Source organism: Anarhichas minor, unplaced genomic scaffold (assembly GCF_050575085.1).
Source record: "Anarhichas minor isolate MPS153535 unplaced genomic scaffold, ASM5057508v1 ptg000032l, whole genome shotgun sequence".
NCBI classification, from domain to species: domain Eukaryota; kingdom Metazoa; phylum Chordata; class Actinopteri; order Perciformes; family Anarhichadidae; genus Anarhichas; species Anarhichas minor.
This window is the reverse complement of record NW_027466478.1, coordinates 1,790,519-1,812,500: the sequence shown is the minus strand read 5'-3', so window position 1 is coordinate 1,812,500 and position 21,982 is coordinate 1,790,519. Positions and strand designations below refer to the sequence as shown.

The following is a 21,982-nucleotide window of genomic DNA, read 5'->3' as shown; positions in this document are numbered from 1 at the left end:
TGACAGAAGACTCGGCACCCCAAACTTGCCATATTTGATAACAGTCATTAATGAGAAAATAAATTAACTTTTTTGATTTTAGCAAATGGCTGCAATGAAACAAAGAGTGAAAAATTTAAAGGGGTCTGAATACTTTCCGTACCCACTGCTTTAACGAACTCCTCCTAGAGACTTTGTCAGATCCTTTTCAAATTTGGTCAGTATAATCTAAAGACCTTTGCAATTAAAAGTTACTCAAGGCTTTACGTTTGATAGAATGGCGTAGCCGTGACGTGGCGGCCATTGTAGGTGATTCGCTATTAAACAACAAGCTGATGTAACTCCACTGGACTTGCTCAAATATGTCCCAAACTTGCCATATTTGATAACAGTCATGGCCTGAGGATGTCTACAAGCCAATTTTCACTCAAAGTCATAGTGCCACCTACTGGCAACAGGAAGACAGCGTTATGTGACAAACTGAATCCGATTTATATGACATTTACATGATGTGGTCTATACTTGATGTAGAGCAACACAATGCATGTTTGCGCGTGTTCTCTAGCGTCACAAAGTGGATACAGGAACTGGTGGAATATTTGCACTACATAATTTCCAGCGTCACACAGTCCAAGCATTAAAAATATGTCTAACTTGTGGGCACGCTGTCTGATGGTCGCAGATATTTATGGCCGCTTCTGCCGGCGTCCCGCCAGTACCCCCGAGATGCGGGAAGGTGCGAGGGCCCGTTCATCGCTGCTTGCAGCTTTAATTATTATTCTTTTTCTCTCAAATGAATCGCCTTTTTGGGGGCTTTATCATATCCCAAAACTCCCCATATTTGGCGAGCACATCAGGTCTGCGGGAAAATTGTATATTTTATGGGTCCCATGCTCGAATATGACAAAATTGCTCGCTAGCGCCCCCTAGAAGTTGGAATGGCAAGCCCCGACAGCCTGTATGGCCAAATGACTTAATATTTTACAGACATGAGCAACTGAATGAGTTCTACAAAAAATCCTCTTGAGACCCTATGCTCCGCCTACCGAATTTTTCCGCCATTTTGAATTTTGTTAAAAAAAAAAAATTCACTTCTCCGAGACCAGGGTTCGGCAACCTTTACTATCCAAAGAGCCATTTTGCTCTATTTTCCACCAAATGAAATTCATCTGGAGCCGCAAAAGCTATTTGATATCACAGCCTATAAAGTGTTATATATAGTTATATTATATATATATATATATATATATATAAAAACTATAGTTTGTTGTATTTATGAAAATATAGAACAAGAATAATGACAATTCTTGACATTTTACTGCAATTTTACCTGTTATAACAATATCAAACTCTTATGAAGAGCTCAGTTTGCTGCAGCAGTTGAGGAATCGCTCTTTGTCGCTCATCTCCAGCGTGACACTTTTCAGCAAATGCCGTGTGCTTGTTCTGGAAGCATAGAGGTAAGTCAGTATCGTTGGCAGTGAAAGCAAATTAATACGTCCACGCAGAGTTAAACTCTCTATTTTCCTCTGTGACTTTTCTTTATTTGGATTTATCCATTGATAGTTTACAGAAGGCGGGGGTCTGAAAATCATGATTAGCCGTTCGCGTTCGCAGGGAAAAGTGGTTGACAGGGGTAGAGGATTTAACTGCCTGTGGGAATAATTAACATACAAGATTCTGTTCATTCATGCTTATAAATTATATTCTCTCTGAACATGTTTCTCTTTTTGGAGAGCGTCATGCGAGATATCTTCTTCCATCAGCGCAATTTTCCTGCTCTTCTTTCTATTTCCTCGTCTCAGCCCCGTGTGTCACCGTGTGTGTAAACCTCGCTCGAGTCAGGAAACTTGTCAGAATACCCATATTTGATTGGCTGAGCTGCATCACCTGATGTGATTTGCAATGCATTGGTTGGTGTGTTTCCAGCACCGCCGAACAAGTACCGTAACGGCTGAATAAGAGGCGCCAGTTAAAGTATAAACTCCGTGCATAATATGTATAATTCCGAATTATCTATCGAATTTAGGTCCTGGGTCCGGATCCGGTCCGCCAGTTGGGGACCCTTGATGTAGACTCAGGGAGCCGCAACAGAGGGGCTGAAGAGCCGCATGCGGCTCGCGAGCTGCAGTTTGCCAACCCCTGTCCTAAACCCTGGGTCTGATTGGTATCAAATTTGCTGTGAATCATTATTGGATCTATGTAATCAAAATGTATGAAAAGCTTATTGAAATCTTATTGCATTAGGAAAATATGGACCTAAATAAAAGTCTCTTGGGGCCATGCTCTAAACCCAACCGGAAGTCAGCCATTTTGAATTTTTTATGAATTTCTAATGTCATTTTTGTCATTTCCAGGCGCTGCACTTTAACTAACTCCTCCTAGAGAATTAATCAGATCAACTTCAAATTTAGTCGGTATAGCATATAGACCTTTGTGATGAAAAGTTACTCAAAGCTTGTTGTTTCGTGAAAAGCTGTTGCCGTGGCAACGCATTCTTCGCCGTGAAAAACAAAGGTCATTTTGAGAGGCTAAAAATGCTTGAAACATAAGCAAACTTGGCAAACAGATTTAAAGGCCAAAATGTAGTTTGTATAATATGATTTTATTGGTTCAGAGTGGCAAATCGGCTCAATAGCGCCCCCCTACAAAATTTCAACGAAGCAGCCCTCGCAGTACGTTTCACATAAATGTATAAAATTTGGTAGGCACATGTATCACATGTGGACTTTAAAAAAGTCTATTGGAGCCATACTCTAAACCCAACCGGAAGTCAGCCATTTTTAATTTTGTATGAATTTCTAGTGTCGTTTTTGTCATTTCCAGGCGCTTTACTTTAACGAACTCCTCCTTGGGAAATAATCGAATCAACTTCAAAATTTGTTAAGAACAATCTAAAGACCTTTGTGATGAAAAGTTACTCAAAGCTTGTTGTTTCGTGAAAGGATGTTGCCGTGGCGACGCATTCTTCGCCATGAAAAACGAAGGTGTTTTTGAGGGGCTAAAAATGCTCAAAACATAACCAAACTTGTAACACACATTTAAAATCCTGAATGTAGTTATCTGATCTTTTAATGCTTCACAGTGGCAAGTCGGCTCGATAGCGCCCCCTACAATATTTCGACGATGCAGCCCTCGCAGTACGTTTCACCTAGATGAATGAAATTTGGAAATTTGGCTCCAAACCCAACCGGAAGTCAGCCATTTTGAATTTTGTATGAATTTCTCGTATTGTTTTTGCAATTTCCAGGTGCTCTACTTTAACAAACTCATCCAAGGGAATTAATCATATCAATTTAGAATTTGGTCAGAACAATCTAAAGACCGTAGTGATTAAAAGTTACTAAAAGCTTGAGGTTTCATCGAACGACATGGACGTAGTGTGGCGACCATTTTACATGGTTCGCCAGCATACATCAAGCTGTTGTAACTCGACTGTACTTTTTCAAAACTGTTCCAAACTTGACATGGTTGATGACTGGCATGGCTTTAGAACTTCTGCATGCCAATATTAGCTCATAGCACCACCTACTAGCAACCATGACAGTAAGCAGGATTCTATAATTACAGCGGTCCAAACACTGAACTTATTAAAGATTCGTGGGCAGAACACCAGAAAATTTGACTTTTCTGATCTAAATATGTGCAAAGTGAGATGTTTCGAGAATGTTCTGCCATTTCTCCTTGACTGTTCCCACTTTGAGTCCCTCAGCAATGATTGTCAGAGCTACCTGCACAAACAAACGGTCGTTTTTGAGACCTGCATTTACTTTGACAGTCTGTTATGTTACACTAAAGCGCATTCACAAACGATCGTCTTTTTGTCAAACTGTACAGGCTTGCATTCATAATTGTATTCGGAGATGCACTCAAAACAATCGAGTCTTAAGACCTGGCAAAATGAACTGGCTACGCCGCTGGTACCACAGGAAATATCGTTTAACTCGTGCATGCAGTGTCTGATGGTCACAAAACTGAATGGCTACATCAACCAGAGTCCTGCCAGTACCCTCGACATGTGTGAAGATGCGAGGGCCCAACAAGCTTTGAGTAACTTTTCATCACAAAGGTCTTTAGATTGTACCGACCAAATTTGAAGTTGATCTGGTTAATTCCCTAGGAGGAGTTCGTTAAAGTGCAGCGCCTGGAAATGACAAAAACGACACTAAAAATTCATAGAAAATTCAAAATTGCTGACTTCCGGTTGGGTTTAGAGCATGGCCCCAAGAGACTTTTATTTAAGTCCATATGTGATACATGTTCCTACCAAATTTCATACATCTAGGTCAAACATACTGCGAGGGCTGCTTCGTCGAAATTGTGTAGGGGGCGCTATTGAGCCGATTTGCCATTCTGAACCAATAAAATCATATTATATAACTACATTTTGGCCTTTAAATCTGTTTGCCAAGTTTGCTTATGTTTCGAGCATTTTTAGCCTCTCAAAATTACCTTCGTTGTTAACGGCAAAGACTGCGTCGCCACGGCAACGGCGTTAGACGAAACATCAAAAGCTTCATGAACTGGTATTATGAACTTCTTACATTTATGTGGAAGTAATTTCATGTTGATTTGATTTACCTACTAAGAGAAACAAGCCAAAGTATAAAGACTTTAACTTCCTGTTACCAGTAGGTGGCGCTATGACTATGATTGGCCTGCAGATGTCTTCAGGCCTGGAGTATAATCAAACATGTGAAATCTGGTAAAGATCTGATGATGTGGAGTTGAGTTACATCAGTTCATTCGTTCATGGCGAAGGATCGAAATTCGCCAAGCCGCCACGTCGCCGCCCTTCAACAACTTCTTACAATCTTCACAATGAAGCAAGTCTTAAGGCTTTTCTGACAACATTTGAGAGGGATCTGATTAACCTGTGAGGAGCAGGATGTCAAAGTACACAACTTAAAACTTCCGGTTGCCACTAGGTGGCGCTATTATTATGATTCTAAATTGTCATATAGATGTGTTATGTCAGGATGTTATGACATATGAGAGATTTGGAGCAGATTAGACAATGTTCGGCCGAGTTACAACAACTTCCTGTTTCGCGGCGAATGGTGTTTTTTGACGCCATGCCACGGACACATAGTTCGATAACTTTTTGATCTTTGAGTAACTTTTCACTGCCAAGGTCTCAAGAGCATACTGACCAAATCTGAAGTTGATCAGGTTAAATCTCTAGGAGGAGTTCGTTAAAGTATGACGCCTTGAAACGGTCCAAAAACGTCATAGAATTAAAAATGGCCGACTTCCTGTTTGGTTTAGAGAAAAAGTCCAAGAGGATTTTTTGTGCGTCTCATCACGATCCACATTCCTACCAAATTTCATACAGCTAGGTGAAACCCAATGTTGGGGCTACTCAATAGGGGGCGCAATCGAGCCAATATTTCATACACCTGGACACCCCAATCAGACTGCAATTTTCGCAAATTCTGGCTTGCGTGCCAAATTTCACAAAATTCCCAGTATCCCAAGCACCTCCTTTTTGCGATGAAAGCGGAAAAATAATAATAATTAAAGCTGCGAGCAGCGATGAACGGGCCCTCGCACCTTCCCGCGTCTCGGGGATACTGGCGGGACGCCGGCATGAAGCGGCCATAAATATCTGCGACCATCATTATGTAGTGCAAATATTCCACCAGTTCCTGTATCCACTTGTGGCGCTAGAGAACACGCGCAAACATGCATTGTGTTGCTCTACATCAAGTATAGACCACATCATGTAAATGTCATATAAATCGGATTCAGTTTGTCACATAACGCTGTCTTCCTGTTGCCAGTAGGTGGCGCTATGACTTTGAGTGAAAATTGGCTTGTAGACATCCTCAGGCCATGACTGTTATCAAATATGGCAAGTTTGGGACATATTTGAGCAAGTCCAGTGGAGTTACATCAGCTTGTTGTTTAATAGCGAATCACCTACAATGGCCGCCACGTCACGGCTACGCCATTCTATCAAACGTAAAGCTTTGAGTAACTTTTAATAGCAAAGGTCTTTAGATTATACTGACCAAATTTGAAAAGGATCTGACAACGTCCCTAGGAGGAGTTCGTTAAAGTATAGCGACTAGAAGTCATGGGAAAATTCACACAAAAATCAAAATGGCCGACTTCCTGTTCATTTTAGAGCATGGTCCCAGGACACTTTTTTTTTAAGTCTTCATGTGATACATGTTCCTACCAAATTTCATACATGTAGGTCAAACGTAGTGCCGGGCTGTGTTTTGTGGAGTTACATCCGGGTTGTTGTTTAACATCGAATTACGTAAAATGGCCGCCATGCCACGGCTACGCCATTCCATCAAACGTAAAGCTTTGAGTAACTTTTAATAGCAAAGGTGTTTAGATTATACTGACCAAATTTGAAAAGGATCTGACAACGTCCCTAGGAGGAGTTCGTTAAAGTATAGCGACTAGAAGTCATGGCAAAATTCACACAAAAATCTAAATGGCCGACTTCCCGTTAATTTTAGAGCATGGTCCCAAGACACTTTTTTCAGTCTTCATGTGATACATGTGCCTACAAAATTTCATACATGTAGGTCAAACATAGTGCTGGGGCTGAGATTTTGAATATTTGTAGGGGGCGCTATCGAGGCAATTTGAAAGGGTTAAGCAAAAAAGCCATATGAAATATTTATTTCCATCACCTATGACACCTGTGCAAAGTTCCAAGGCTTGTTGAGCATCCTAAGTCACAGAAAAATAAGCTTTATTTTTCATGGCGACTGACGCGTTGCCACGGCAACAGCGTTTAACGACATCTCACAATATTCATGATGAAGCATTATCAATTTCTTACGGCTTAGCTTACCAAATTTGAGACTGATCTGGGCAACTTCCTAGTCGGAGTACATCAAAGTATAAAACTTGTCATTTCCTTTTGCCAGTAGGTGGCGCTATGACTTTGTGAAAATGTTGCCATGGAAATGTGCTCAGGCCTGGACCAGCATCATGCATAACAATTTTGGGGCAGATTGAATAAAGTACCTTGGAGTTACAACAACTTCCTCTTTCATGGCGAACAGCACGAAATGTGCATGACATGGGCGCCACATAAAACGAAGGTCGTTCAATGTCAGTAGACCATTTTAGTAACTTTTCATCATTAATGTCTTTAGATCATCTTGACCAAATTTGAAGTTGATCGTATACATTCTGTGGGAGGAGTTCGTTAAAGTACAATGCCTGAAAACGATGAAAAATGCCTAAAAATGCAAAGAAATGGGAGTATTACTGCATCGCCCCCTAGTGGTTGTATGGAATGAAAATTTGAGTGAATGTTACAGGACACAATGTGAACATATGCGACAGATTTCGTGAGGATAGGCCACATGGTTTTGAAGTTATATATATTGCTGTAGAAGGCCACGCCCCTATGAAATTCATTGGTCCATATATTCTTAATGCAATAATATATCAACAAGATTTTCATAATTTTTGATGATATAGATCCAATAATGATTCACATCAAATTTGGTACCAATCAGACCCAGGGTCTAGGAGAAGTGATTTTTTTTTTTTTTTTTTTGCAAAATTCAAAATGGCGGAAGATTTTGGTAGGCGGAGCTTAGGGTCCCAAGAGGATTTTTTGTAGAACTCATTCAGTTGCTCATGTCCGTAAAATGTTAAGTCATTTGGACATACGGGCTGTCGGGGCTTGCATTTCCAACTCCTAGGGGGCGCTAGCGAGCAATTTTGTCATGCTCGAGCATGGGACCCATAAAATATCAAATTTACCCGCAATCCTGATACGCTTGCCAAATATGGGGATGTTGGGGACATGATAAAGCCCCCAAAATGGCGTTTCATTCGAGAGAAAAAGAATAATAATAATAATAATAATAATAATTCCTACAGTTTCAATAGGGACCTCGCGGCCCGACGTTGTCGGTGCTCGGGCCCTAATAATAAACAATCGAAAAACAATAGGTCCTCCGCTCCGACTACGTCGGTGCTCGGGCCCTAATAATAAACAATCGAAAAACAATAGGTCCTTCGCTCAGACTACGTTGGTGCTCGGGCCCTAAAAAGTTACAGAAAGATTACACAAGATTTCACAGGGAACCAGACTGCAAACAGAGGATCACGTTACATAAGCCTCTGTAAGCTGTGGTTGCATATTTCACGAGGATGTTTTTTGAACACTGATGATCATCTATAGGATAATTATAAGCCTGTTGGAAGGACGAAGGTGTCATAATTACACATCCTGCATTTATTCTTTTTGTGATATTTTCTTATATTTCTATTACTTTTTATTTATCATATAAGTTAGTTTTATTTAACATACTGTATATTCTTCTTCTAAGTCTTTGTTCATTCAGTAAAAAAGAAAGAAAATAACTAGTGTTTTATTTGTACCTCTTTATGGTTTCCATGTTGTACTACCTTGCCATTTGCAAGGTCCTTCATCATTTCAAGTGCTAGTTGTAAAAATAAATGTTATTTCTTGTTTCTATTATCTTATATTATCTTAGATCAAAGCTAGTTTTTTTTTAAATCATAATAGTTCTATTTTCTCACTGATTGTTCTGCAGCTACACAGTTTGGCTTTGGTAACTTATGTATATGATATTAGTGAAGTTCAACAGGAAGAGAGTCCTACCATTATACGTTACTCTGGGTTTGGTTAAACACAAGACCAGGTGAAGATCCATCTCATCCGAGGATACAAACTTGGAACACACAGGGCACTTGAAGCCTGGAAGAAAGAAAGGAAGCACACACACACACACAATGTCAGAAGAATGATACGCTGAGGGAATCGTCCTAATCATTAAGTTCTCAGGTGGTCTGCTTTTCTCTGCAGCACCATGTATCCTGGTGTTTTAGGACTGCTTTTTCAGTGACCACTTGTCAGTTTGCCCAGTTCTATCTAGCCTCAGAAGCTATTGATGCAAACTGCCCAGTTGTATTTACTGAGTATGTACGTGTATTTATTGCAAACAAATGGGAAACACAACACATCACTATCTGTGGATGTAACCCAGGAAAGCCTTGCCCTCCCAGATAAAACTGTTACCAGCAGCTAATGTTATAGTAAGGGGTCACTATTAAACATGATAACAGGAAAACCAGCCTGATTATCATGGCTATGTTATAGTCCTTAAGATTTTCTATACTATATTTCTATACTACCCATGAATGTCTTCAGAGTCTGACGTTGCCACAGAGTATTCAAATAGTGTCAACTCATCTGTCAGCCGGTCCCATATTACATTGGTGTAATGCAGAGATCTGCCTATTCTTTACAACACATTTTAAAACACAATACAAAGCAATGCTTGCCCTCGTATTGCAGTTTGCAGTGTCCTCTGAACAGTTTTTGACTACTACCATTTGGTGAGTAGGCAACTTTGCATCAAGGCTGACAGACATGAGTACAGAGGCCGACTGCTGCTAAAACAAGGCTGATGAGAGGGAGGTTTGCTGCTGTAAAACCAACACAGGAAGCTGAGAGATGCTTAAACTCTCCATAGAGCTCAGGTGTTTATCACTGTGATCATTCTCTATGGTTCAGTCTTCAAGTATTATTCCACATTACATTAACAATTTGATCCACTGTTAAAGTAAAAATATCACAGTGGAGCTTTAAGGATTCCAATTTAGTAACAGTTTTCACCAGGTTGGCAATCCCCTTGATTTGTTGACCTATATTTGTAAATTGCACCTAACAGCCAGATGCCCCTTTTTATTTCACATTAAAGATGTGCTTCATATGTATTACCAGAGAGCATGAACAGGAATAGCAGCAGCACAGCTAAGCACCAATCAGTGAGAAGTAGATGTATTTCTGTAAAAGGTCACTGATAACTTAACAGATGATCCAAACATTATCCCCCCTAAATGTTTCCAGTTACAGCGCTTGTTGTAAATATATTTTTTTCAATTTCCATCAAAATCATGTTGTCATAATCTCACACACAACAGCAAACACGCAGTTTCCACTGACATCAGTGTGCCCTTTGTCAAATGTCACCTTCATCCACCAGCATACAGCTGTGCAGACCGTCACATATCAGTGACAGGTGACTGCTGTGTGCTGTACGTACACATGCGTTAAAGCATTAATTAATTAACGCCGAAAATAACCGCCAGCGAGCGGTGAACAGCTGTTTGTGTGGCGTGTCTTCCGTTCCGTCACTTCCTGTTTCCTTCACCTACATTCCCCTGGGTCCTAAGCCCCTCCAAGTACATAGTCACCCTCTATGTACCAACGTACATTTATAACAGATACCACACATATTACGGTAATCAGCGTTGCATATGTGTGTAACCAAAATACCTTTTGTTGTTCAGTCTTTCTTCATCCTGCATCGCTCTTTTCTGTTCTTTAATGTAACGTTACTGGAGCGACAGAGCCTCTCCCAGCTGTTAGCAGATTGTTGTTAGCGAGCTGTACCCAGCATGCAGTTCGGCGGTGAAATTTTATAAATGTACAATTGTGTGTTACAAATTGTTTGTGTCACAAACTGTTGTGTTGTGGTGTTTTGCCCTGTTAAAGAGTGTTAGTTGTGGGTTGTTAATTGTTGTTATAAAGTTATAACCATGACTAGGGTTCCGTCTCAATACACTTAAGACAACTAGCTCCGACCATAGTGCTCTCAGCGGCAAACAATATATTTTGCTGCCTGTTGAAGAGCGACAGAAGTTGTTTCGGCTATGAAGATATATGAAAAATTCATATCATACGGGAAATTAAAACTGGTATACCGGTTGAACCTGATTGTCATGAAGAAGCTCTGGACAGATCATTTATACTAATGCCCAATGGCATTGTTTGAAAATCCACTGTTATCTAACGTTTGCTCTCCAAGCATCTTAGTTTGCACATATTTAGATCAGAGAAGTCTTTTTCTGATGGTGTGCCCACGGTCCGTGTACGTTTTAGTCATCTGTTTTACCGTTAATTCGGAAAAACCAAAATACGGAAATACCATGGTATTCTCGTTTTTCGTTTCAAACCAAGAACGGGAAAACGGAAATGGACGGTCGTATTTCCGTTTTTGGTTCTGAATTCAAAAACGGAAAAACCAAGAACCAAAGTCAAATAAGGTCCGTGTACGTTTTAGTCATCTGTTTTACCGTTTAGACGAAAATACGGAAATACCATGGTATTCTCGTTTTTCGTTTCAAACCAAAAACCAAAGTCAAATAACGAGCCGTATTTCGTTTTTGCAAATCCCTTTTTTGTTTTTTCCTTTAAAACGAGACGCAGAGCACAACAGGTAACCCGGAAAGAAGAATATTTCAAAATAAAAGTGAAGACGATATAATGACCGTATGCAAGGAAATAATACATTAATTAATTAATTAATCTGGGCTGATGGGAGTGCGTTAGCATCAGTAGTTGACTACATGCTGTTTAATATTCATTTATCTATGTACACAGCAATAATTAAGTTTTCGATTAATCGGTGCATTGATGTTTGATGCAATACAGTTCGTGCACTGCTGTCTGTCCACAGGTCTCAGTTTTCGGTAAGTAAGCAATTTATAACCATATATGTGTTGTATTTGTTCTAAAACAGAGTTTTCTTTACACTTTAAAACAGTGTTTGATAGTAAAAATCATTTAGCTGACTATCAATTGTGTGTTTGCTACTTTAGCTAACGCCACAACAACTAACGTTAGCTTAGTTGCTACTTTAGCTAACGTTACAAGAGCTAGCCTAGTTATGTGGTAACATAATGTGAAGGTGACATGTATGTTAACATTAAGCTAACATGATATTGCTCTCAAGTGTAATGCTAGGTGAATTCAATTTGAGTAGCTTTTAGACTGTTTTAGTAGCGTGTGGACTTCACAAACATGCAAATGTTAATGGGCTATTTAATGAGTTGTAGACTGGCCATGCTGAATGCCAACTGTATATTCCTGACTGGTTGCAAGTATGTATTTAAATCTTTTCAGTATGGCAGAATTAGACAAAGCTAACATTGAAATCACGTTAGTAAATGGTGTTGAAGATGTTCTCAAACAGCAAGGGGTTAATGTTACCGTCGCTCATAATGTAACGCAAGCTGCCGCTCAGTCAATGACGCTGATTCATTACAGAGCAACAGCAGCTCACTTTGTGTAAGTCTAGTCTGAGTTCACCAGAAGCAGGCTTCAGTAAAGTGAAAGTAATCACCAGGTTGTGCTTTATGAGAATAACTATAAGTAAAGGTAGTAGGGTCATGTAAGCAGAACTAAGATAATTAATTATTCCATTAAGAGAATGTATAATGGAGTCAGTGTATTTTTTAAGGTCACCATAGGTCCTATATATTCTAGACATTTTTTGTAATTATTGATGTTTTGAGGGATATTTCAACAACTGTAATCCTTTTATTCAGGCGACAAGTGCTTTCAACCCTTAAAGGGCGGCCATCCTCCAGGCATCCAACTTGAGGAAGATGATGGACATCTCATTCTGAAGTATATGGTAAGTCAATGTAACCAGCCACATGTACTGTTTTGTATTACAGAAAATGTTTTAAGATCCTAATATCACTAATAGTTATAACAAGTCATTGAGACAGCACAAAAAACTCAGTTCACACCTGTTGAATAGGTATAGAACATGTCTGTGATTTTGAGAAAGGAAAACAATGCTGAACTTTTTTGCTTTAACTTGTCATTGTGAAGTAAATGTTGATTGCTCAGTGTAAGGGCAATAGAAAAATGACACCACGTTCCTTTTGTCTTCCCCAGCATCGTCTGCTGTTCAAGTTCAAATGTGTCAGAAATAAAGTGATGGGATTTACTAGGTTACATGTGTCACACATCAGTCATGTGAATTAGTAGAGAGTGGGAACCTCCACACCACTGGTGGTACCGCTCCATAGAGGGATGTACAGACGACTAGCAGTGTTTTAAATAATGAAGCACATTGTATTCATATGTGAATAAGGTCTATTAATTCCTAATAGGTAGGGAGAGATCTTCCAACTGTATATTAATGTGTTCCATTGATTCTCTCATATACAGCACGCCTTGGCTGGCAGCACAGTGACAGTTTCAAAGAGGGCCTTCCTGCGGCTTAATCGATCATGACCCTTTTTTGCCAGGAGCTGGCTGCTCTGGTGTTCACAAAGGAGGTCCTTGCACTGTCCACCCTGACTGGGAAGTCAGGGAAAGTGGGACCTCCTAAAAGACAACTGGACGTTGCCAAAGTGCAGGCCATAACAGGTAGGTAATTGTCTTGAGTTGTATGTAGACAATTTAAAGCTTCTGTGATTTATAAAGCAGCAGGATCACATGTTCGTGGTAAACACACCACCCGTGATGAAATATATGTTTGACCTGCACTGGTAGGAATATTGGCATATCATATTGATATAGTTCCTCAATGTTAATCCTGATTTACTGTTCAAAAAATAATATTGGTTCAACAGGATTTCCTGTGTAGTCAAAATAGAAGAAAATGTTGTATGAATATGCTGTGTGACATCATTTCTCGTCTCTTCTCTTAACAGATGCTGTTATTCAAGAGTTTCCGCAGACGAGTGCCTCGGACGTGCGAGCGGTCATCAGACGGAAGTGTAACAACGAGCAGTTCAACCAAAAGAAAGGAACATAATGTGGAGCATGTTTGTGTTTCTATTTAGTGAGCGAGAGTCTGCAGCGGTGCAATTTGTTTTGATGGTTCAGTGTTCTGTGTTGTTTTAATTTGAAACATGGTCATTCTGTTTTGTTTAGTAATACATGTACCATATAAACTTAAATCAGAATTTTTTTGCTCTCTGTTAAGTATATTTTTGTTATATTTCTCGAAAATGCACTATATTACATTTATTTGAAAGTGTGTTTAAAGATTTAATTTGCAAATTGTTAGACGTACAATGTTAGTATATTTTATATATTTGCAAATAGTACAATTATTGGCAATGTATTTGCAATGTACTATTATATATATATATATATATATATATATATATATATTAAGAATATATTTGAAATTCAATAAATGTTTTTGAACTTTTTATTATTGTTTAATCTTATTGTTCAAAACAAGATCAATTACACCAGATATTGTTAATATTTGTGGTTACACTTATCACAATGTGTTTTCTGTGCATGCATTACACTAGCAAACTTAGTTTTTCCTTTACTACTTTATTGACTTGAAAGCGAAATAAGTACCACATAAAATTCCAAACTTTTTATTTAAAGGAGACGCGTTATACTGCCTGTATAGAATCACAAGCACCTGCTACCTGGAAGGGGATCTGATCATTTAAACCACTATAAACGGCAACACAGTGTACTCAGGCAAAATGTGACCTTTGACCTTCGTGATGATAGAGCAAATTAATCCAATTTACAACGAAAGAGGAAACTAATATTGTATCTCACTAGAAACATTCCTTTTTCCTACAAAATTACATTCCAATATCATTAAACTGCAATTTCAATTACATTTCGAGGGACATGTTTTTCTCTCATATTACGGTCGCAGTTTTCAACAGTTTTCAACAGCCCTCCTCCACAGCAGTCTTCTGCAGACCAGTGTTATTGGATGGGAACTTAATTTTACGAGACAGTATCATGCTGGTGTGTCCAACATGCTAAATAGCTGGTAGTCTGTTGCATTGGTTCCCAACTTAATTCATCCTGACGGTCTGCATCCGCCTACAGCTCCAGAGATCAATCTGAGGGGTCACGAGACCGGTAACATGGCAGCAAAGAAGAAAAGAGAACCAATTAATCTGGTTTTTGCTCTTGTCTTTTGAGATTAGGGAACACAAATGAAAACATTCTAGAGTCAAACTTTCTGTAACTCAATGGCATTAAAACTGAAGTCATTTTATTTGGACTACAGCATTTAACCCACATATGGGTCCAACCTGAAAGCTCTTCTTAACAAGAAGAAAGCAGCTTTCAGGTCTGGGGACAGGGACGAGCTCAGGAGAGTCCAGCGCGACCTGAAGTTGATGATCAGAGAGTGCAAGGACTCCTACAGGAGGAAGCTGGAGGCCAAACTCCAGCAGAACAACGTGAAGGAGGTGTGGACGGGGATGAAGCAGATTACCGGCTTCAAGGTTGGAGGCAGACAGCCAGGGGGCTCCCTGGAGAGGGCCAACGAGCTAAACTCTTTCTTCAATAGGTTTAGCTCAGAGCCCTCATCTGTCTCCTCCACACACCACACCTCCCAAACACCACCACCTCCCCCTCTGTTCCCCCTGGTGAGCTGCATGGACTCAGAGCCCTCAACATCAAAGGGCTCTGCCACCACTGACACTATGACCCCCCCCCCCCCCTCTCTGTGACGACTGGCCAGGTTAGGAGACAGCTGGAGAGACTCCACCAAGGCAAGGCTGCTGGACCTGATGGCATCAGCCCCAGGGTCCTGAAGACCTGCGCCAGCCAGCTGTCTGTTGTCCTGCAACACCTCTTCAACCTGAGCCTGAAGCAGGAGGAAGTCCCGGTGCTGTGGAAGACGTCGTGCCTGGTTCCTGTACCAAAGAAGACGACACCATCTGGCCTCAATGACTACCGACCAGTTGCCCTCACATCTCATGTGATGAAGGTGCTGGAGAGGCTGGTCTTGGCCCACCTCCGACCGCAGGTGAAATCCTCACTGGACCCTCTGCAATTTGCATACCAGCCTCATGTGGGAGTGGACGACGCCATCATCTACCTGCTGCAACGAGCTCAGTCGCACCTGGATGGAACCGGTGGCTCACTTTCTTTGATTTCTCCAGTGCATTCAACACCATCCAACCAGTGCTGCTGAGTGAGAAGCTGCGGGTGGTGGGGGTTAACGCGTCCACTGTCTCCTGGATCACTGACTACCTCACGGGCAGACCACAGTTTGTCCGACTAGGCAGTGTGCTGTTTGATGGGGTGGTCAGTGATACTGGAGCCTCACAGGGAACTGTTCTGTCTCTCTTCCTGCTCACCTTGTACACCACTGACTTCCAGTACAACTCAGGGTCATGCCATCTGCAGAAGTTCTCTGATGACTCTGCAGTGGTCGGGTGTATAAGGGACGGACGGGAGGAGGAGTACAGGGCAGTAGTGGAGGACTTTGTGGAGTGGGCCGGTAGAAATCACCTGCGTCTGAACGTGGCCAAGACCAGAGAGATGGTGGTCGACTTCAGGAGGAAGACGACGGCTCCACAACCGCTGAGAGTTCTGGGAGAGGATGTGGACATGGTGGAGGAGTACAAGTACCTGGGTGTCTCCATCGACAGCAGACTGAACTGGCAGACCAACATCAACGCTGTGTACAAGAAGGGGATGAGTCGACTCTTTTTCTTGAGGAAACTTCCTCAATCCTTCAACGTGTGCCAGATGTTGGAGATGTTCTACCAGTCTGTTGTGGCCAGTGCACTGTACTTCGCCGTAGTCTGCTGGGGGAGCAGCATTGGAGCCGGAGACACCAACAGACTTAACAAACTTGTTAAGAAGGCCGGTTCCATCATTGGCTGCAAACAAGACTATCTGGAAGAGGTGGTGGAGAGGAGGACACTGAAGAAACTATTATCCATATTGGATAACCCGGATCACCCTCTCCACCACCTACTGCAGGGACAGCGGAGCACTTTCTCCAACAGACTGATCCAGCTCCGCTGTCACAAGGACCGATACAGGAGAGCATTCCTGCCCACTGCAATAACACTTTACAATAGATCACCTATGGCCAGATCATCCTCCACATAACTACACACTGCTTCACTGTTGTTTGCTGGGGTTGATTTTTGCACTACTGTTATTCACCTAGTTAGTTCATTTAACACTATTCTATTTCATTGTATATACTGTGCATTTTTTAATACTTAATATTTTTGGTTACTCTGTTACTTTGCTTCTTGGTGTGTCTTGCTGCTATGTTGAGTTCTTAAATGACACAAATATAACATGTAAATACATGATGTATACAACTAATGCAAATTAACCATCAACATCAAATATCAGATGAAATAATCAGAATTAAATACATCTGTATCAATAACCTAAAGGCACAGGTAAATATGACTAAATCTATGGTTTAAATACACTTATACTGTCATCTACTGGTAAAAATGGCAAACACTTTGACTTTGCATCTACTTCACCTTCACTAAATCAACAGCACAATACGGTGGAAAAATAAATATCAGTGCTCTGTGAACACGAAAATGACTTTGATTAAACTATATCACGAACTGTATTGCATCAAACATCAATGTACCGATTAATCGAAAACTTAATTATTGCTGTGTACATAGGTAAATGAATATTAAACAGCATGTAGTCAACTACTGATGCTAACGCACTCCCATCGGCCCAGATTAATTAATTAATTAATGTATTCATTTCTTGCATACGGTCATTATATCGCCTTCACTTTTATTTTGAAATATTCTTCTTTCCGGGTTACCTGTTGTGCTCTGCGTCTAGTTTTAAAGGAAAAAACAAAAAAGGGATTTGCAAAAACGAAATACGGCTCGTTATTTGACTTTGGTTTTTCCGTTTTTGGTTTGAAACGAAAAACGAGAATACCATGGTATTTCCGTATTTTCGTCTAAACGGTAAAACAGATGACTAAAACGTACACGGACCTTATTTGACTTTGGTTCTTGGTTTTTCCGTTTTTGAATTCAGAACCAAAAACGGAAATACGACCGTCCATTTCCGTTTTCCCGTTCTTGGTTTGAAACGAAAAACGAGAATACCATGGTATTTCCGTATTTTGGTTTTTCCGAATTAACGGTAAAACAGATGACTAAAACGTACACGGACCGCCCACAAACCCTTTCAATAAGTTCAGTGTTTGGGCCGCTGTAATTATAGAATCCTGCTTACGTCCGTGCTTATCAGTAGGTGGCGCTATGACTATGAGTTAATATTGGCATGCAGAAGTCCTAAAGCCATGACAGTCAAGCAAGCATGTCAAGTTTGGGACAGTTTTGACAAAGTACAGTCGAGTTACAACCGCTTGATGGATGATGGCGAACCATGTAAAATGGCCATCACACCATATCCACGTCGTTCGATGAAACCTAAAGCTTTTAGTGACTTTTAATCGCTAATGTCTTTAGATTGTTCTGACCAAATTCTAAGCTGATCGGATTAATTCCCTAGGAGGAGTTCGTAGTACAGCACCTGGAAATGGAAAGAAAACACGAGAAATTCATACAAAATTGAAAATGTCTGACTTCCGGTTGGGTTTAGAGCATGGTCCCAAGAGACTTTATTTTAAGTCCACATGTGATACATGTGCCTACCAAATTTTGTAAATCTATGTGAAACGTACAGCGAGGGCTGCTTCGTCGAAATGTTGTAGGGGGCGCTATCGATTTGCCACTCTGAACCAATAAAATCATATTATATAACTACATTTTGGGCTTTAAATGTGTATGCCAAGTTTGCTTATGTTTCGAGCATTTCTAGCCTCTCAAAAATACCTTAATTTTTCATGGTGAAGAATGCGTCGCCATGGCAACGGCTTTTCAGGAAACAACAAGCTTGCAGTAACTTTTCATCACAAAGTTCTTTAGATTGTACTGACCAAATTTGAAGTTGATTCGATTATTTCCCTAGGAGGAGTTCGTTAAAGTACAGCGCCTGGAAATGACAGGCGTATGACAAATAACATACTATCTTGCAGTAGGGATGTTAATAACTAACCTTTTAACGAACAATACGTATTTAGACCGATTGATGCTACAGTTAAAAGAAATATCAAAAATGTTAAAAAACATCAGCTGGTCCACCTTAAAGATCAGCCCACCTTTAGTAAGCGGGGCTCTTTATAACCACCATATAATATTGATAGTTAATTCAAGTTAATAGTTATTTTACTATTAACAATGAAATGATAACTAATCATTATTAATTAATTAGTAGTAATGTTACAATTTATGTTATTTGTTATATTATGTTACATTTTAGAAATAATAGTTTTCCAGATTATTTGCAACCTTTTAGACATCTATCAACATTCCATATAGATGTACAAGATATACTGTGTTAATGGTTAATAACTGGTTTGTAAAGGAACATTATTCAGAGAGCTAAGACTTTGTCAATGGTTAACAATAATGGTTTCTGGTATCAATATAAGATTTATAAATAATTAAAAAATCAACATATACTTTATATAGTATATAAAATGTTATGAGTGCAAAAATAAAACGTATAAACATAATTTTATTACATCAATGATAAAATGAATGCATAGATTATAGCAATATAATGATTAGTAAACATGATTACCATTTCATCATGTTTTAACAGTAAAATAACTATTGGTTAAGCATGTCTATATGATTATAGTAAAATAACTATTGGTTAAGCATTAAGCATGTCTATATGATTATAGATTCTAGTGTTACCAATGTGAATCATGGTGCTGATAGATTGCTCTAGACGTCATGTTATTACAGTTTGTCTTTGTGTACGACAAGTGAAAGAGCTGTTTTTGAAAGGCTGACACCGAAAAAATAGTAAAGGGTCTATATTTGTTAATGAGTACATTTTTTAAAATTAATTTAAAAAATGATTACAGAGACAAAGATAGAATGCTGCGTTGCTCGAGACGACTGCACGCATGTTTCTGTGATTAAGAATAAGAATAAGAATGTCAACATTATGAATGAAGCTTCCAACTATTCAATACAGCCACATCGCCGGTCTATGTGTATTACTTTCTCTTCCGTTTTTGTTGTTGTTCAAGATTTGTACATGTAGGATGTTACGATTGGTCTTTGTGGTATTTGTCCCTCCCCTCCTCCTCTATGACTGAGCGAGTGTTAGACCAGAAAACATAGCAGTTGTGGCGGTTGCTTGCATCAGCTGCGGTTAGCATGTCAATAGCACCATATAGCAATATGTAGTTATTGGGACAGAGTCACAAAGCAGGAAAAAAAAATTATATTTTTAGGTAGTTCCAATGAATTATTTTAGTTATATATTTAGTGAACAAGACATTCAGGTAGCAGGATTGTCATTTTTGTCCAAACTGATTTTCAATTTGTTTGGTTGAAATGAAACCATTGATCAGTGGCAGGTTACGTCAGCTACGACCAACACTAGCAGTGCTCCCAACGGTTGGTATTTTCCAGGCCTTGAAACTTGCCCTTCTGAGATATTTTGGTACTCCTGTGAGAGCTTCACTGAAATGTGGCAGTGCAGAGCGAGTTGTTGGTATTATGATGACTTTATCCACAAGGGCAAACTTAATACTTGGAGCAAATGCACAGCAATAATGCTTTAAAATGTCCTGTTGATTCACGTAGAAGCCATAGTTCTGGACATGGAGAGGATAAGAGCCAAAAGACCAAAATATCCCACTCAGGTCCAAGTAAGGCCATCTAGAAAATAACACCTTTCATTGCAATCCAAGTGTCACCTCAAACAACAATAACAACAAAAACAAGAAAATTAGAACCAGCGCCGCCTGATTTCCAATGCTCTTAAAGTAGTGTTGTTAGGGTGTGAATGGCCTCTGAGCGAGACTAACGCCATACCACGGTTTTGCACTCAGCGGCTCATGTTGTCATAGTCTTGGAAAGGGAGGAGTGAGTGGAGGGGTTCAGGTGGTTGCAATCTGTAACCTCCCCACTAGATAACACCAAATCCTACACACTGACTTTAAGTATGGGGCTGGAGGTAGGACGTTGTTAGGACGCAGGGGGAAACGGCTAGCCTGACTCTAATCTATCTGTCCTGTACACAAACATAAATGTCAAAAACAACTATTTGCTGTCGAAGAGGGAGTTACATGCAAACAACCTCCAGGTGGAGTGACAGCCTCCTGTAGTGTTGCCTACTGTTGTTGCTCGTATTGGCCTGTACACAGACCTTTACTGAAATGGATCACAGTCCATTCTCTATACACATGTGCTGACTTGGTTCAACCCGGCGCGTCGACCCAGCACGGCAGTGATTAGCATCTCCATCACAACAGGGCTACCCGCTTGAAGAGTGGAGCCATGGTTGTGACTAGCGGCTAGATAAACATTTCTTCTCCCATAAATTCTTCACAATAAAAGTCCCCCCTAATTTGGTTATTTAAATGCCCTTATTATGAAACAGTAAAATCTAGAGATCTTACTTTTCATCAGCAGCAACTTAACAGGACTCCTATACAGCTGAAAGAGTAGAGCTTATATTAGATATCTGGAAGAAAAAACAGGGAGGCAGGAGAGAAAGTACACCTCAAACCACTGAGATGAACAAACACAACATCTTTCTTGTCTCCTGTACAGATGTGAGCGGAGTCTCACAACACCAGCTTGTTTAAAACCCGCTCGGGCTCAGAACCCCTCAAATCAAATGCGGAAAATAGCATAATTATTAGCCAGTAGCATGTACGTGGCTACTTTTTTTTTTGGATGAAACAGCAACGTATGGACAACAACATCATATAAGTCACTTCTTACACACTCCAAGCACAACTATAGGCTACTCATAAGCAGAAAAATATCGTGGCATAAAAGCACCAAATCCGGGCCAGAAATCGGCATTATGAGTACCGCAAATCAATGTTTGTACCCTCATGCTAACGGCTACCCAGTCATGCAATGCATTTAATAGCATTAGCACACGTGGCGGAACACGTAACTAACTTCTGTTTTACGATCCGTATAAACACTAAACAGTTGTGAGTGATCAAACGTACCTTCATGCTGAACTCCGCCGAAAAAAATCGTAGGTATGCGCCCACGTTTTATGAAAAATATGGATAATAACGTCGCAGATTTTCCGTTCCAAAGCTGTAGTCATTGTTGCCAACTGCATACTGTTGACTTCCGACTTGTTTCCAGAATAAGAGCGGTCAAGCAGGCTTGGGTGAGTGGTCAGACTGCCTGCGACCGGAAATTTCCGCCGGGGTACACGCGTCATTGCTGGCAACTTTATTGCATGAAAACTTTTGCCGATCACCACCAAACTCGACAGAGGTCTTCCTCAGACTGTGACGCGTCGAAGGAGGGGTTGTTTTTTGAAATCGACCGAGGATAGGCTGAGATCCAGCCACATACACACACATGAAATGAGAAAATCCTACAGATGACAGCCAAA

At 40.2% G+C, this 21,982-nt stretch overlaps 1 protein-coding gene and 1 long non-coding RNA gene across 7 annotated transcripts in view; one reads left to right on the top strand and one right to left on the bottom strand.

Annotated features, from left to right (window-relative positions):
* The window catches only part of znrf2b (zinc and ring finger 2b), a 70,396-nt gene that overhangs the window by 20,863 nt on the left and 27,551 nt on the right, over window positions 1-21,982 (bottom strand). For all 6 annotated transcript variants that reach the window (XR_012957584.1, XR_012957583.1, XM_076105376.1 and 3 more), the window contains exon 2: window positions 8,591-8,686. Coding sequence is in view for 4 of the 6 variants with exons in the window: in XM_076105376.1 (XP_075961491.1) it covers window positions 8,591-8,686 (96 nt within the window). In the remaining 2 variants the exon portion in view is untranslated. The remainder of the gene's footprint in view (window positions 1-8,590; window positions 8,687-21,982) is intronic.
* Window positions 11,292-13,156, top strand: LOC142964857 (uncharacterized). The gene is made up of 3 exons (XR_012957595.1): window positions 11,292-11,466; window positions 12,325-12,413; window positions 12,959-13,156. It is a non-coding gene; the product is annotated as an uncharacterized LOC142964857 (long non-coding RNA).